The sequence below is a fragment of the Polistes dominula genome, unplaced genomic scaffold (assembly GCF_049000335.1).
Source record: "Polistes dominula isolate Pdom_NZ unplaced genomic scaffold, Pdom_raw_medaka contig_22, whole genome shotgun sequence".
Classification (NCBI taxonomy): Eukaryota; Metazoa; Arthropoda; class Insecta; order Hymenoptera; family Vespidae; genus Polistes; species Polistes dominula.
In genome coordinates this window covers 4,757,107-4,773,449 of record NW_028300966.1, presented here as the reverse complement: position 1 = coordinate 4,773,449, position 16,343 = coordinate 4,757,107, and the positions used below count along the sequence as shown (strand labels likewise).

The 16,343-nt window shown below is 30.7% G+C and overlaps 1 protein-coding gene and 1 long non-coding RNA gene across 3 annotated transcripts; both read right to left on the bottom strand.

Moving 5' to 3' along the window:
• Nucleotides 1-281: 281 nt before the first annotated feature.
• Nucleotides 282-3,712, bottom strand: LOC149032478 (uncharacterized). The gene is made up of 2 exons (XR_016176705.1): nt 785-3,712; nt 282-674 (listed from the first exon to the last, which is right to left on the bottom strand). It is a non-coding gene; the product is annotated as an uncharacterized LOC149032478 (long non-coding RNA).
• A 399-nt stretch (nt 3,713-4,111) lies between these two features.
• LOC107063773 (uncharacterized) lies at nt 4,112-13,653 on the bottom strand. 2 transcript variants are annotated; one of them, XM_015315858.2, is made up of 6 exons: nt 12,728-13,653; nt 11,402-12,554; nt 10,858-11,264; nt 9,863-10,397; nt 9,007-9,697; nt 4,112-8,659 (listed from the first exon to the last, which is right to left on the bottom strand). In XM_015315858.2, exons 1-6 carry the CDS (start codon nt 12,734-12,736, stop codon nt 8,557-8,559), a joined length of 2,898 nt encoding a protein of 965 aa, XP_015171344.1. In that variant the 5' UTR covers nt 12,737-13,653; the 3' UTR covers nt 4,112-8,556. The 2 variants fall into 2 exon arrangements, with proteins under 2 accessions (XP_015171344.1, XP_089029154.1); XM_089173028.1 differs by lacking the exon at nt 12,728-13,653 and having other exon boundaries at nt 11,402-12,578.
• Between the last annotated feature and the right edge of the window lie 2,690 nt (nt 13,654-16,343).

The following is a 16,343-nucleotide window of genomic DNA, read 5'->3' as shown; positions in this document are numbered from 1 at the left end:
ATGCATTTGCAGACATGTACAGTAACTGCTAAAAATAATTAGAAACGATATATGAATAACTTTATGTTTTCATATTTCGATTGTCTCTCTCTCTCGCTCTCTAGAAAGTTTTTAACTTTAAACTTTAGTTATGATTTATAATAATACAACAATTATTAATTTTAATAAAAAATATATTATATGCAATATTATGTATTTGAAAAATATACATTTATTAATAAATAAAAATTATCAAATATAAAAAAATTTAGTTTTTTAATCTAATAAAAATATCCAGAAAATAATTATTTTAATTATTTATTTCATATAATTTAATGGTATACAATAGATTGTAATACTTCATAACGTAACCTTTTCGTTTTAAGACACATTTGATCAGTATATCATATTTTACAATCAATATATTGTTATTGTATATACTTGATGCATCTGATATTATTAAATATAATATTATTTTCTGATCCGTATGCACTTTTTGATGACTCACTCTTTATACAAGGACACATGTGCAACATGATAAAAAGGAATAATTTATATGTTGAAAGAACTATTCATTAGTAATGGTATTGATTATCGAACAACATTCTTTCACTGAAAGTTATAGCGAATATATAACTTGTAATTTAATAGTTAAACTCGCAAGGAAAATTTTTTCTCTAATAAAACGGGACAACCTGTAATTTAAACATAATTATTATACATTTATATATTTATTTATGTACTTATAAATATATTAAAAATAATTGATAAAAACAAATTTAAAATTTATGAAAATAATATTTACCTAGTGGATTCCAGCCAAATTTATCAACTTCTGATCTTGCTAAATTTAAAGTATGTCGAATAACAAAAAAAATGACAATACTTATGCATATATGGTGGAGGTTCGCTAATTGCTGTAACATAGAGGTTATTTACAACAAGTTCTTCTTCTTAGTCGGGCACTCTTGGCAGGGTGGTCGTGGCTGTAACAACACGTTACCACAAGTTAGCCAAGGTTAAATAATATTATTTACCTTTAGAACGTATTCAGTATATTTTCAGTAAAAAGGCAACAATTATTTTTATTATTTTATTTTATTTCTTTTTTTTTGTCATTATGAAAGAAAAATAAATAAAGTTCGCAACTTAATAAGCTCAACGCTATTAAGTAATATGCTTTTTCTTCGCATAAATTAAACAGTTTTTCTATAATTATCATGGACTTATATAAAATCAAGAATATATCATATTGTACTGATAAAAATGGCATATTCTAATTGATCCTGGAGATCGTGAAACAAATTAAAAATAAGATTAAAAATAAATTAAATAAAGTGTTTATCTGTAAGTTCTTGTGTTTTTTTAATGATTAATTTTAAGAATTCTATACAAAGTAGACATGTAAGATGATAAAAAAAATGAATTATTATTGAAAGAGCTATTAGTCGTTGTCAATCATCGAGCAAAATTATTACTGTAGAAGGCACAGTGATATCGATCGTAATATCAGGAAATAATAATAATTCAAATCTATTTACGATTGATAATAATTAATTTGATATTTTGCATTCATATCAAATCGAATTATCAATATTTCTTCTTATAATTTTCTTTCTTTTGTTTTTTGTTTGTATTTATTTGAGAATCATAATCGATAAATCCGTATCAGCGGAGAATTTTTATCGTCTAAATTTAGATCGATACACTTCATAAATAAATATTGTAATTACGAAAACTTCAGATACAACATTACAAAATACTTAACGCAATAGCAACTATGTTTACGTAAAATTGAAATGTATTGCTTTATTGATCATGCGTGAAATAAGTAAAATTGTAGGTCATACCCATCATGTGTGCCAATAATTTGTTAGCATACCCGAAGACTTTTACACACAGTAAGAGAATTCTAATTTTTAATCTCTCGCTCATAGAAACTTCTTTCAATGCTTTCGATTATCTTTTCTTTTTTTTCTTTTTTTGGTATAAAATTTAAGATCTATAGCATTCGACAAAACGTTATTTTCATGACCATTTAATAACAAATATTTATGCAATTTTTTTTAATACATAATTATTATTACCAATAAGATAATAGTAACAATAATAATAATGAATAAAAATAATAATAATAAATATATAAAAAAAAATTGAAGATGCAATGATATTATAAATGACTTTTTTTGCAATAAGATAAACATTTCTAGAATAAATATTTTAACAAATATTTGAGCAACTTTTTTCTTACGCAATTATCAATACAAGTAACACACTAATAATATTAATAATAATAATAAAAATATAAATAATAATAATTAAAAATATTTATATTAATTATTATGATAGAAAAGAAATAGTACACTCACAATTAGATAAGGTATTATAAATTACGTTACTTGAAATATAAAAAGGAAAAAAAGTAATCATAGAGAGGCAATTTAAAAGATAGTCTCTCAAATTCAGACGCTTTGAAGTTTAAGAGCGAGAAATGATGTTTCTCAAAGAAAATATGAAAAAAAATAAAGCTAGAAAATATCATCGCTTGTTAGTACGCTCTATAAGTTTACTCTGATATTTTATAACATCTAAAAGTAGCGATCTTTATTGCTTCCTGACCTATTTGTGCATCACGCGTTAACGTAATTAATGTATTCCGGTTTACACTTTACAATATTTCTATTAAATTATAATATGTCGAAAAAGATAGGAAAATAATTTTCTTTAATTATCCTCGAATAAATAATTGAAAGAAGAAAGAAAATATATATATATTTCGAGAAAATTTTGTTTTTTTTTGAGCTTTTTTCTTATACATCGACAAGTTGTTCTTTCTAATCATTTACTAATGGTCCAGAGTATCTTTCCTTTCTTTCTTTTTTTTTCTTCTCTTTTTGTTGTTTCTACGCCCCATCTCCCCCCATTTTCATTTTATTGCATAGGTACTTTATTGTAGTAAAACGTAATTCGTGAACGTCATTGTTTTTCTATTTTTTCTTTAATTTCATAACGAACAATGAAAAAAAAATATTTTTTGGTTAAAAAATGTCTACGTGCATGTGTGTTTGTATGAATGTTATGTAAGAAGTTTAAAAAAGAAAGATTTTTTAATTTAAACAATTATTCGAAAAATCTTTTATTTTTGCTTTTTTTTCTATTACGGGTACCTGGTGTCAACGGTAGTGAATAAATAAATTTAGAAACTACCTCTATTATGTGATGATCGAATTCTTCGTAATTTCTTTTCTTATCTTCTTGTTCTTGTTTTGTCATTTCTAAATTCCTCTTAGGAATTCTTAGGAATAATATATATGTACTCTCGTCCCGCGTGTGTATGACTTTTTGTATTACATAGATTATCACTTAAATCTATTTCGTATATCAATAAGATAACTATACCTTGAATTTACTATATATATTTTTTTTCTTTTCTCTAACGTGCATGATTCATACCGAGAGAATAATGAATAGGTACAAACAGTTGTGCTTTCCGTATATCTAATAAAAATACAGATGTGCCACTTTGCTCTAATGTATACGTGTTTGTATATGCACATATCTACGTATGTTTGTATGTATGTTTGTATGTATGTATATATGTATGTATGTATGTATGTATGTATGTATGTATGTATGTATGTATGTATGTATGTATGTATGTATGTATGTATGTATGTATGTATGTATGTATGTATGTATGTATGTATGTATGTATGTATGTATGTATGTATGTATGTATGTATGTATGTATGTATGTATGTATGTATGTATGTATGTATGTATGTATGTATGTATGTATGTATGTATGTATGTATGTATGTATGTATGTATGTATGTATGTATGTATGTATGTATGTATGTATGTATGTATGTATGTATGTATGTATGTATGTATGTATGTATGTATGTATGTATGTATGTATGTATGTATGTATGTATGTATGTATGTATGTATGTATGTATGTATGTATGTATGTATGTATGTATGTATGTATGTATGTATGTATGGATGGATGTATAATGAGAGCATAAGTATTCTATAAGTGTATATTTTAATACGTTTTTGTTTAGTACGATCCTAATTGTAAGGCTAAATTTCGATGAGTGTGCCATTCATAAATGCACCTCAAAATTATTATTATTATTATTATTATTATTACTATTATTAATATTATTAATTAAATACTTTACATAAAACACGAGCTTTTCAATCTAATGACTACTTTTACATTATCACTAAAAATAACAGTATTCTCGTCTATATTCAATTAGACAATAATGCTGTATGATAACACGAATGGTTTAAAAATGTCGAAATATTGAAAAACGTATCCTACGAATTTCTCTCTCTATCGAACATAATTCATATATAATCTTATAAAACTAAGTAAATACGTACATATACAATTGTGTGTGTATGTATGTATGTTCTTTAATACAGAGTGTCTACGATGAAATTGTTGTCTGATTATTTTGTTATTTATGAAAAACAAACAAAATTAAAAACAAATCAATAATGACATTTCATAGTAGACATTCCATATAATTATCACGTATTTGCCTATATACTTTAATAAAGTAAAAAAAAAAATTTAAACAAAAATGATTAGAGAATAATTATGGCACTTTCGGATGATAATTTATTCGCATTCGTGTTCCATCGTCCATCGTTAAAAATCTTCCTGTTTTTATTATATTATTATTAATATATTATATATTATATCATATATTATATTATTATTATTATTATAAATTACTAAACGAAATATCAACACATTTCTGTGTTTGTGTATCTTTTTATGTATGTATTTATTCATATAGTATAATTACTACTTTTCATTTTGCATTAAACGCTATGCCTAAAATGTCGAACGAGGAAGATCTCGATGTGGATAATTTCCTTTTTTTTATTCGTTATTTGTTCCTTTTTTTTAACGAACTCAAACAACGAATTCTGTGATGACTGTCGAAGTATATAGTTGATTTATTATGTGTCGATAAAGGCAGTTTTTAATTCATTTCGGTGTCATTTCTTCGTAAAAGAGAGATCAAAGTACAGAAAAAGATGAAAGAACAAATAACTTTAGTAAATAACTCTCTCTCATACGAATCCTGAGCAAAGTTGACTACCTATGCTTTGCATGTATGTTTGTTATGCTCTATAATTTAAGTTCGTCAATTTATTGGCATAACACTTATATATGTATATATTTATAATATTTTAGTATTATTATTATTTTATTATATTCAGAAGTGTTTATATATACGTAGGTTGGAACTTAAATAGTGGCAACTATTTATTCACAACCGATACAAAAGAGTTACATGTTTGCACGTGTTACTGTCCTTCAAAGTAGTCACCAGCGTTATGTAAAACCCGTTGCCAGCGATTTGGAAGGCGTAGACCGCTCCATTCGCACCATCAACAGAACAGGCTCTGCTAACGGTATACTACCCCTTCCACATGGCTGGCAACGGATTCTACACAACGCTGGTGACTACTTTGAAGGACATTAACAGGTGCAAACATGTAACTCTTTTGTATCGGTTGTGAATAAATAGTTGCCACTATGTAAGTTCCAACCTACGTATATACATATATGAGACATACATATAATATGTATATATACATACAAATTACATATACTCTCTCATTCGTTCATCTCATACAATTATCTACATTCTAAATTCTTATTATTAGATATTATAATTTATCATCATCGTATTTTTTTCTCTAATAGCTCGCTAATTATAAGTTAATATTAAAACTCGTCTCGGTTTGCCCAAAACAACGGTATTCGTAGTTCACTTGAAATATATTTAGAACGTCATTTGCAGGTACCAAAAAGTGCAAGTCTCTTAGTTAGTTCGTATTGTTATCACCATGTATTAGTTAATGCCATTATATGAACTAAAAGTGTTAAATAAATGAAATTTTTGAAAAAAAGTTAGAAAGATAAAGAGATAGATTAGAGAAAGAGTGAGATTTACGTTTAGCGTAATTAATTATTCCTTACGTGTATATGTATGTATGTAATATGTATGTATGTAGTATTTATTACTCCGAATATCACAATTCGAGATAGTTGTTTTGAGCGGACCGTACTTTTTCTTTTCTATCATATATGAAACTACAGAACCACATTTACTATAAAGGCGCATTAGACGCATTATAGGATCTCCATTTTTACAAGAGACCTACACATTTTTCAATTTTATTACATACAAAACACGATACAGCCTCATACATATATACTCGTTAAAATTAAAATTAAAGAATAACAAATTTCAGTTATCACTTTTTTCTTTCTCTTTTTTAATTCGAATTTGTGAATCAATTTTTTAATGGAAAATTTATGTACATTATTCGCACAAGTAACGTTATTTTAATTTTATTGAAATGAATTATTATGAAAATGTTGACTTTATTTTTTTTTCCATAAACTAAAATAGAGAAAGATAACAATAAAGTCAACGCAAAAATTTATATATGTAGTTCTGTAGTGTTGTATTTTTATTTACTCTTTTCTGCCAGGTCGACACCAACGCTTACTCGAGTCTCTTCTACTTCTTCTTTTTCTTTTTTTTATTATTTTTCATTTCATTTTATTTCTTTTTTATTTCATCTTATTTTTCCATTTTCTTTTTTCTTCTTCTTATTTATCATTCCAAATTATTTTAATTTATTCATTATTTGTTTACATCTAATTTTTTTTTATTTCTTTTTTATTTTCTATTTTAATTCGATCGTTCGCATCTCTATGAAAACTAAGAATATTGTTTACGATGAATGGCTATTGATCGAACTGTATAATATTATTTATTAGTTTCTCTCCTGTATGGATTGATCGAAGAAAAACAAAATAATAATATAAGTAAAAATAAATCAATCTAACCTCGAGAGCGTTGATGCCGGTACGTCAAAATCGAACGTAGGCCCAGCCATTAATTCGCATATCGTGGAAAGCATTTTAATTTACTATCCCGTACGCGCGCGCGCGCGCGTAAAATATGTTATTTTATTATATTAAAATTAACGATAGAAAATAATCGTTAAATGACTGTAATATTTTTCACGTATTTCATCTCGAATATATATACGTATATATATCTTAATAAATAAATCTTAATTCTATAATTATATAATTCTTAAGATAAACAATTGTTACATAGTTGGAAAATTTCCCGAAGAACATTTTATGGAAATATAGTTAGTGTATGAATTACATAATTTGTGATATAAGCGCTTACTTATGTCAAGGAAATTATTCAAGAAGAGTCGAGAAAATAAAAATGATTTGATGAATGTCATATGCTTTCCACGATAGACGTATATATAGATATATAAACGTACCATTTAAAATATTCGTTATCTAACGACTAACGTTATGCAGTAAATGAACTTGTATTAATTATTTATTTTTGTTAATTTTTCATTCGAGAATAAGTGTTTTAAAATATATATAGAGTTTGCGATTCACCTGAGTGCTACTTTTTTCGGATTCACTTTCGGTCCTTGCGCGATACCCTTTTTTGTTTTTTTTTTTTAATTACTTTTCTTTTATGTATAAATACATATTTGACGCCCTACATTTTGAGATAAGAGAATAAATGAGGTGTATGTGTGTGAGAGAGAGAGGAGAGAAAGAGAGAGAGAGAAAGAGATAGAAAGAGAGAGAGAGAGAGAGAGAGAAAAGATAGACTGGGTTTCACCTAAAATTGGAAGAACAAAAAAAATTGTAACAAATGCAACATTGTTTGTGTATTACTAATATTTTAAGTATGTGACTCTTTAATCTTCTTTCTTACAAAAATCTTGATCTAAAGGAATCAATAATTATCTTACAATGAAGTAAATATATAATATGGAAGAAGATAATAAAGAAAGAGATGGATGAAAGAAACAAAAAAAAAGAGGAACAGAAGAGTGTGGAAGAAAAAAAGAAAAATATGACATTTGAACATTTTATAAAAAAAAAAAAGACTTTTCAATCCCTTAACTTATTTGGATATCCATGGATTTTACCCTTGTTGCCTTTCCCAAAATTTGTCTCCCCCATAAACGATTAGGATTATTATAAATATAATGAAGAAAATCAGTCGATTATTTTGACAAGAATTCAGTGTATCACCGTCACGTGGTAATGAGAGGAAAGAGGGACTATGTTGATTTGAAAAATTTCATTAAAATAATATTCTATATTTATCGAAAAAAAAAGAGAAAATAAAATTTGTTCTAACACATATTTTCATTTTCAAATAAAAAAGGACACAAAGTTTTTGTTAAATTACATATTATAAAGAGCGTGTGTTTGATTATAAGAGAAACAGAGATAGACGGATAGACGGATAGACGGATAGACGGATAGACAGATAGACAGATAGACAGAATAGGGAAGTGAAATTTAGAAGGGGCTAGATGATAATGAACCAATTCGCTTCGTGAATACCTAAGGGAGAGAGTATCGAATTTGGTTAATGGACGGTGAAGCACAGAACGTATGTATGTGTGTATCTCTACTAAACTGTAGTTTCCCGGTCAACGTGAATATATTCCACGAAGCCGGGTTGTTGATGTCAGGATGCTGCACCCAAAAGTGTCTCTTCCGTCGGCGCCCGTCTCGGTTTGCTATTCTTCATTGTTCCTTTATAACGAAGTCGTTTCGCGCGTAATCTGGACCTAAATTATAATTAAATAAACAAAATATTAGAAAAGGATTATAATTCATGTTATTACAAATAGCATTGAGAAAATTATTAGAATTCTTATAATCATAATAATTAATGAATTTTATTCTATTGGTATTTATGTGGTTAACTAAACGTATTTTGAACATTATAGTAATATTATTCTAATTTTAATATTATACTTATTATGGTATTACGTTTATATTTATACAATAGTTAAAAAGTTTTATTACTCAATAAAATGAAGCAATATTAATGAGTTTAGTAAGAGATAGATATCAATGAAATAGAAATGAAACGAACACAAAGATAGATAACAGATGTAGTTTAAGTTATTACCTGCTGATTAATATGACGAAGAGGCACGCAAAGGCAGTGACAATTCCGGTAACACCAGCAACAACGAGCCATAAAGCCGGCGGCAATAACCCTAATAACCTAGCGCCGCTTCCGCAATTGGCCTCGTCGTGACCGGACGGGCAGTTTGGCCTGCCGTCGCACCAAAGAGTGGCAGCGATACAAGCACCAAGTTCGGGACATTTGTGCGGACAATCTCCCTGAGATACGGTCTCGTTCTCCGGTCCTCTTTCTGGAAGACGTAACTGTCTGCGTAAAGCAGCTCTGCTCTTTGAAATTTCTAACCAAGATGCTGCAGCTTGGCCGGATTCCCTAGCAACAAAATCCAATAAAAGAGCTGGTGGTCTTGGTGGTCCAGGCCATTTCCCTTCCCCTCCACCTAACCATTCTTCAGAAAACACATGAACGGCAAACTCTCTTGCACCTGGTTCAGCTGGACAAACAACTTTTAGCAATCTCGGTGGCCACCCAGAATATAATAAGATCCTATTAGTCGTTGGACATTTAATAGCATCACTCGACTCGGATACCGGTGCAGGCTCTAACGGCATGAACCAACCCCACGTTAATACAAACAGCGATCTATTTTCTCTAGCCTCGACTAACCACGGAAGACCTTCGCAATAGATGTCTGGTCTTGATAAAGGTGGAGCAACAAATCTGAACTCGCCACCTGTGAACAGATAAAAATTGATTTAATTAAATTAGGTGTATATTTCAAAAGGGGATATCAAAAGATACTATCTTAATATCATCGTTTATTTTATCCTATGATATTGATTAAGACATAATTATCTTATTTAGGACAAACTGATAAATCTTTGAAGAAGCACGTTACCTTCCCCACGAACTCTCTGTTTTCTTGGGCACTCCGGTGAACGCACCAACTCGAAACTCGCAAAAAAGAATAGAGTCTCGAAGTCTTCGTGAGGTGCTTGCTGATCTACCAGGAACGTGATTTCAAGTGCTCTTCCAGCAGAGATATGGGTCAACGGGAGATTAGACGTGTTATCGCAAAGACAAGCTCGAGGTAGTTTGACGTCACGCCACGGTGCCTCATAAAGAACCAGTCGAGCCTCTCTTGAACCGATCTCGTGTACGCAACGTGGCCTTCCAGTATGCGGGTCCGGTTCACTGATGCACGAGGTCGCTTCACCGAGGCTTACGTTGTGCAACGTTAATCTAACTCTCTCGCCTACTCCTGCTTCTATTCTATATTTGCAATCTAATTTGGAGGAGCCACCTCTACCGAAAAGTCGTACGTCCCGGGGTGACGTCACATCACCACTTCGAACTTTACGCCAAACTCTGCTACAAACACCATCACCCCATGGTTCACCAACTTGTACCGTTGAAATAAATTCGTACTGTGCCTAAACAGATCGACAGTAATACCTTAACTTTTATAAACAATAATTAGAAGTTGTGGGATCAAACAGGTAAATATGTATGTATATATAATATGTTGTATTTCTTGATTTATTTTCGTTTAAACTTTGAATAAATTTTATTGACTGAAACACTTTAGCTTTCACTCTCTCTCTCTCTCTATATATATATAACTTTGTAAAACTTTTTAATCAGATACTTTGTTATTTCGGGATTTTTAACTTTTTCGTTTAGCTAGGTAATAGTTTAAACAAATTTAACTCTCCTAATTTATATAAATATAGTTCTAACGAGTATAATATAATTAGATGATAGAAATTTGATGTAAAGAAAATTGAGTTATATCAAAGTACTTTTTTAAGATATTATAATTATTAAAAATAAATGATTTTGGTAAACTAACAAAGCTGAACTTTTATAAAAGTATGTCAAACAATTATTTACCTGAAAGTTGACATTATGAAGAGCAGTTCCTAGTACAGTTTCCATTCGCAATGTTAAACTAGGTGCAATTGTGAGGTAACTTTCATCCGCCGTACAAGGTCTTGTACTTCTCGTAGCGTTTCTAAGTGCCGCATGAGCACAAAGTTTAGGTGTACTATCGCAAAGTGTAACCATAGGAAGTCCAGTTAATGGAGAACCATCCCAAAATAATAATTTAACTCCGCAAATCGAATCCGATTGAGTACTGGCATTATTTTCCGTGCTCGTTGTTAAATCTCTTTGAGAATAGGACGAAAAATATATCCATACGCGGTCACCAGCTGATCCTTTAATATTCCACGTGCAGCTGGAAGTTGGTGGCAGTGCATGAAACGGAGCTCTTAACGTGCCACTCCTTTTAGCTGTACCTGTATCATTGTCAAATAATCGCATAAATCTATGAAACTTTACTATTTCGTCATTTTATGTTATTTCAATTGAAATAATAAAGTTGAAAATCATATCAATAATATATAAACTTAGATATATAAATATATAGAAATACCATTGACAAAGAAATGACATCCTTCCGAATTCCTAGCGTAATCCAGACCATCTGAATCCACATAAATAACTTGAACTTCCAACTCGAGCCTCAGAGCTGACGCTCCTAATGGAATAGCTATCGGTGAGCTTCTGAACTCTACAAGCATATTTGGTCCTCTGGCAATAACTCTTGGTAGAGGACCACCACAATATATCAAAAGAATAGGATCTTCGGTACGTAAACCGTCGTGAAAGATGAGCCGATCTTTTTCACCTGTGCAATCGTTCCAAATACTGAGGGACGCATTTGAACTGGTTAGTCCAGTGGGACCGGTAGGACTATTTTTAACAGATATCATAGCGTGTTTGCAAGTAGGCACCTCCTTTTGACGGAGCGTGATCATACAGCTCGCATTTCTTGGATATTCTCCTGGATAATTTGGGCTTTGTAAACGACATTGTTTCAAATGACACTCGTAAAAGTTTCGGGAGCAATAGGTTCCTGGAACAGCTGAGCCTCTCTCAATAGGATAATCTGGCTTCCCTAGTCGTGCCACAGCATCGTTTTTCGAAACGAAACGATATCTTAAACGAAATTCAAAGGGTACCGATGGTGGGGAGTGAAAGAGACGAATTGAGGCGGTGACCGTACTGGTCTCGCTATAATAAGTCGCACGGCTTTCGCCGCTGCCACACCAAAATCCACCGGTGAAGTGTCTACCCAATTCGGCTAATTGCAATGATCCCTCAGGACAACTAGCCGTGAGATGTTCCGCATTTGGTTCGAGACGTCCTATGCTGAAGGCATCCCAAAGAAGTTGGACAAGTTCCCCGTAACCTCGGCTAGCTGCAGTGAAGGTCAAGTGACAGAGAAAAGGAAGACGCGTTTCTGCTGGTCTAGGAAGCTCCAAATGATAAGTTCGACCCTCCTGGCCGTGATAGGTACGATTGCATGGAGTACAAAGTGCTGGCTCGTCGCTACCATCTCCACAATCGTCTTTACCGTTGCAATAAGCGTCAATCGGTACACAATGTCCGTCTCGACAAGTCAATTCCGCAAGGCCGCAGGTGCCACCGTTCGAACCGGTAGTCCTCGTGATCAGGATCACCGATATAAGGAGGAGAAAGATCAGTCCTGTTCTTACTTGTCCACCTCCGACATCGGCTATCTCCTGAAACATTCCGCAGCTTGCCATGATATTTCCCGCACTTTAATTAAAACTTCTATCCTCGTGTGTTAACATATTTTTAATAGATAAAAAAATAAAAAAGAAAGAATAATTGCATACAATAAAAAGGAAGCAAGAAACAAACAAACAAAAAGAAATAATTAATAAAGAATTACCATAATCATCCGCCAGTAGGTCAAGCATCACAGTGACAATGTTAAGAACGTTGTCCGATTCGACGGTAGCATAGTATGCTCGAACTATACACCAATTCCCGGTTTTAACACGTTGAGAGGAGCACCACCCACCACCGATGATACCGCCACTGTAACCATAATCATAACTAACCCACCACCGGTGCTAACACCGGCAACAACACCATCTACGCCAGCAAAACCTTCAATCACACTTGTTCACCACCGATCACAAGAGAAAGAGAAAAATAAAAAGAAAAAAAGAGACAGACAAACAAAGAAAGAGAGAGAGAGAGAGAGAGAGAAAGAGAAAGAGAGAAAAAAAGAGACTAAAAAACTGCAGAACAGAGCATGTTGAACAATAAATAGAAACGACAATGAAAAAAAGCCAGTGGCGAATCCTCCACTATCCTCGCTCCACGATCGAATCTCGGTGAGTCTCTTTCACAAGATTTCACGAGTTGGAGTCGATGAGGCGCTGGAGATGGGCGCGGGAGTCGACGCGCAAGTGCCCGGTGCATACTGCACACAAACGAGTACGTCGTCGTACTTTGTCGACTCGTACTGCAGAATGTAGAGAGGGGTGGTAGAGAGGGATGGTAAAGAGGAGTTGGGAGGATGAGGGCTGAGCTCAGGGCCTGGCTGCTAGGCGCCTCGATGCCATCGATCGCAGCATCCCTCTCTTTCTCTCTTTCTTTCTCTCCCTCCAATCCCCTACCCCATCCCCTTTTATCTCTTTCTCTATTTCTCCCTTAACACCAACGAGAAACCCTCGCTCACTCGCTAGAGTTCGTAGAACCAATTTCACCCTTCACCCCGAATACCATCACCACCTACCATCTTACTTTTCATCGAAAAATCGACTAACTGGCTGACTACTATTCAATGGACAACAAACATGTTTGCGAGATAGATCCCGCGTTCGATCCATTCAAAAATTAATCCTGACGATTACTTTTCTCTTTTACCGTGTATTTTTTTTCTTTTTTTCTTTTTCTTTTTCTTTTTTTTTCTGTTATTATCCTTATGAATTGAAACCTGCAAAAAGCTAGTTTTATATATATATAAATATGTATATGCTCGTATATACGTAGGTACATAAGTATATAGATACATAAATACAGGTGTAAGAGAAATATATAAGAGAGATACGGAAAAAGCCTAAAGAGAGAGAAATATGCCTTTTAGCCCTCTCGCACAAGAGAGTTAGAATAGGACAAGGCGGCTTCTTTCGGTTGAGATTAAATCGAACGACAAAGGGACGCTCTCGTTGCCTTGGTTTCCTTACGGTTTTGCCAAGGGGGGATTATTGAAAGAACGATTGTTGGAATTCTACTCAGACGAAGACAAATTTTTTATGGGGATTAACAATTCTTTTTCTTCTTTTTTTTATTTTTTTTTGTTTCTGTTTTTTTCTTCCAAATTTAAATCCATAAATCTTTTTGTCGTTAAATTGATCAAATCATATTCACGTAGATCTCATTGATCTCCTTTTACGATTGAATAAATATTTTTAAACAAATAGATATATTAAATATAATTATACACGTAAGCAATTTCTTTTTTCTTTGTAGAGGAGAATGAAAATATTTATAATTTTCTTAATTATCATTTAAATAATATGTTTAAATATGTTATAAGTCAGGATTTCAATATCGTACTATTTTTTTTATTCTAACGAAGAAAGCTTGAAAAATGTTTTCTGAAGAACTAAAGTAATCTAATCTATTATCTTGACTTGAAGAATATGCTGAAAGTTGTAGCGGTGACACAGAAACAAATGGGGCCGTTTAACGCCATGCCTCAGGTGCAAATGTCTAAAGTTCGGTTATAACAAAGTTTTCAGTATAATAATATACTCGTCTTAAAAATTTAACTTACTTTTAAAACACATATTATTTTTTACCTTTTAAATACAATTATACATGTATTATTATCTGTGATAATATTTGATTATTATCAAATAATAATATTTTGTTAAGGATTTTGAAATTTATGTTTATGTATAACAATTTTTTATAATTTTTATCGTTGATAAAAGTAGAGATACTCTCTCTCGCTCTCTCTTTCTCTCTCTATATATATATATATATTATTTATTTATATCTAGCTTCAAACAAATTCTTTTCACATACGTTAATAATAAATCACTAAGAAATAAATATGCAAAATTGCTATATAAAACAATAAAGAAATAAAATAAAAATAGAAATTCTTATTAGAAAATTATCGGCATGTTTGTTAAACAAATTTATAAATAAAAGAATTATCTATATATAAATAAATGTATTATAAAATATAAAAACTGACATTAATATTTATAAATCAATTTAATAAATACCAAGTCGAATAAATTTTATCATAGAATTAAAAACGATGATTGAAATAAATGTAATATTAAATATATATTTAAATAATGAAACGAAACCCTCCACCTCATAAATTACGAATTTATTCGAATAGTAACGTATACGAATAATAATTTCTACGGTATATATTACATATATGTATGAGTTCTAGCAACATATATGTATATACGTTGCACATAGATAGTAAATACATACTTTGGGTGGTTCATATAAAATCATGCTCCCGGGTTTCGTGTTTTGGATGCTCATTCACAATGCCAAATACACGGGACGTTTGCTAAAGTTAAACAAACTAAATCAACACAGTATAATAAGGTTTAGAAAGAATTATGCATCAAGACATGCAATCAAGGCCGAGAATTTAATATAAGGTGCATTAAACGTAAAAATTGGAACCTAACATCCACGGAGGCCACATTTTAAAATTTTATTTCTTATAAACAATAATATAGAAAATAATTAAATAATATATATGTATATAATATACACTAACAAAAATTAATAACGGATTTAATTGTTTGATTTCTCTTAATGATGTTCCAATTTAAAAAATATAAATGTATTTATGTAAAATCATTAAGAATATTTTTTGTAGGAGTCTTCCTCTTTTATATATTTTCTTTTATATTCGAACGTATTGAATGTTGAGATTGTTTAAAACTGTTGAAGAATAAAATATAATTACTTTTTTACTTGTTTCTTTTTTATTTCTTTCTTTTCTTTTCTATTTGTTGTTTTTTTTATTTTTTGTTTTTCAGCAACCACTAGCTCTGATGTTCGCAAATATCACGCTCGGTGCTCACTAAAGAGCTCACAGTTTCCGCTTAGTCTTTGCCATGAGCTTGCTTCTTTCTCGCTTCATGATGAAAGTGTGTCGTTGAACGATTTATCTCTCTCTTTCCTTCTCTCTCATAACACATACACACACACACACACATTCTTTCTCTCTGTATTTTTGGTTTCCGTATTCGTAATCAACGAAAGAGAAGAAATACGTAGAAAATGACATAAATGGAAAAAGATTTAATATCAATGAAAGAAATAATGATAATAATAATAATAATAATAATAATAATAATAATAATAATAATAATAATAATAATAATAATAATAATAATAATAATAATAATAATAATAATAATAATAATAATAATAATAATAATAATAATAATAATAATAATAATAATAATATAAAATTAATTCCGATTGTTAAATATAGACTTTTTTCT

Coding starts and splice junctions, on each gene's coding strand:
- LOC107063773 (XM_089173028.1), bottom strand. CDS start 12,578: ATGGCAAGCTGCGGAATGTTTCAGGAGATAGCCGATGTCGGAGGTGGA. Junction 9,698..9,862: donor ACAGAGAGTTCGTGGGGAAG/GTAACGTGCTTC, acceptor ATCTGTTCACAG/GTGGCGAGTTCAGATTTGTT. Junction 8,660..9,006: donor TTCGTCATATTAATCAGCAG/GTAATAACTTAA, acceptor ATTATAATTTAG/GTCCAGATTACGCGCGAAAC.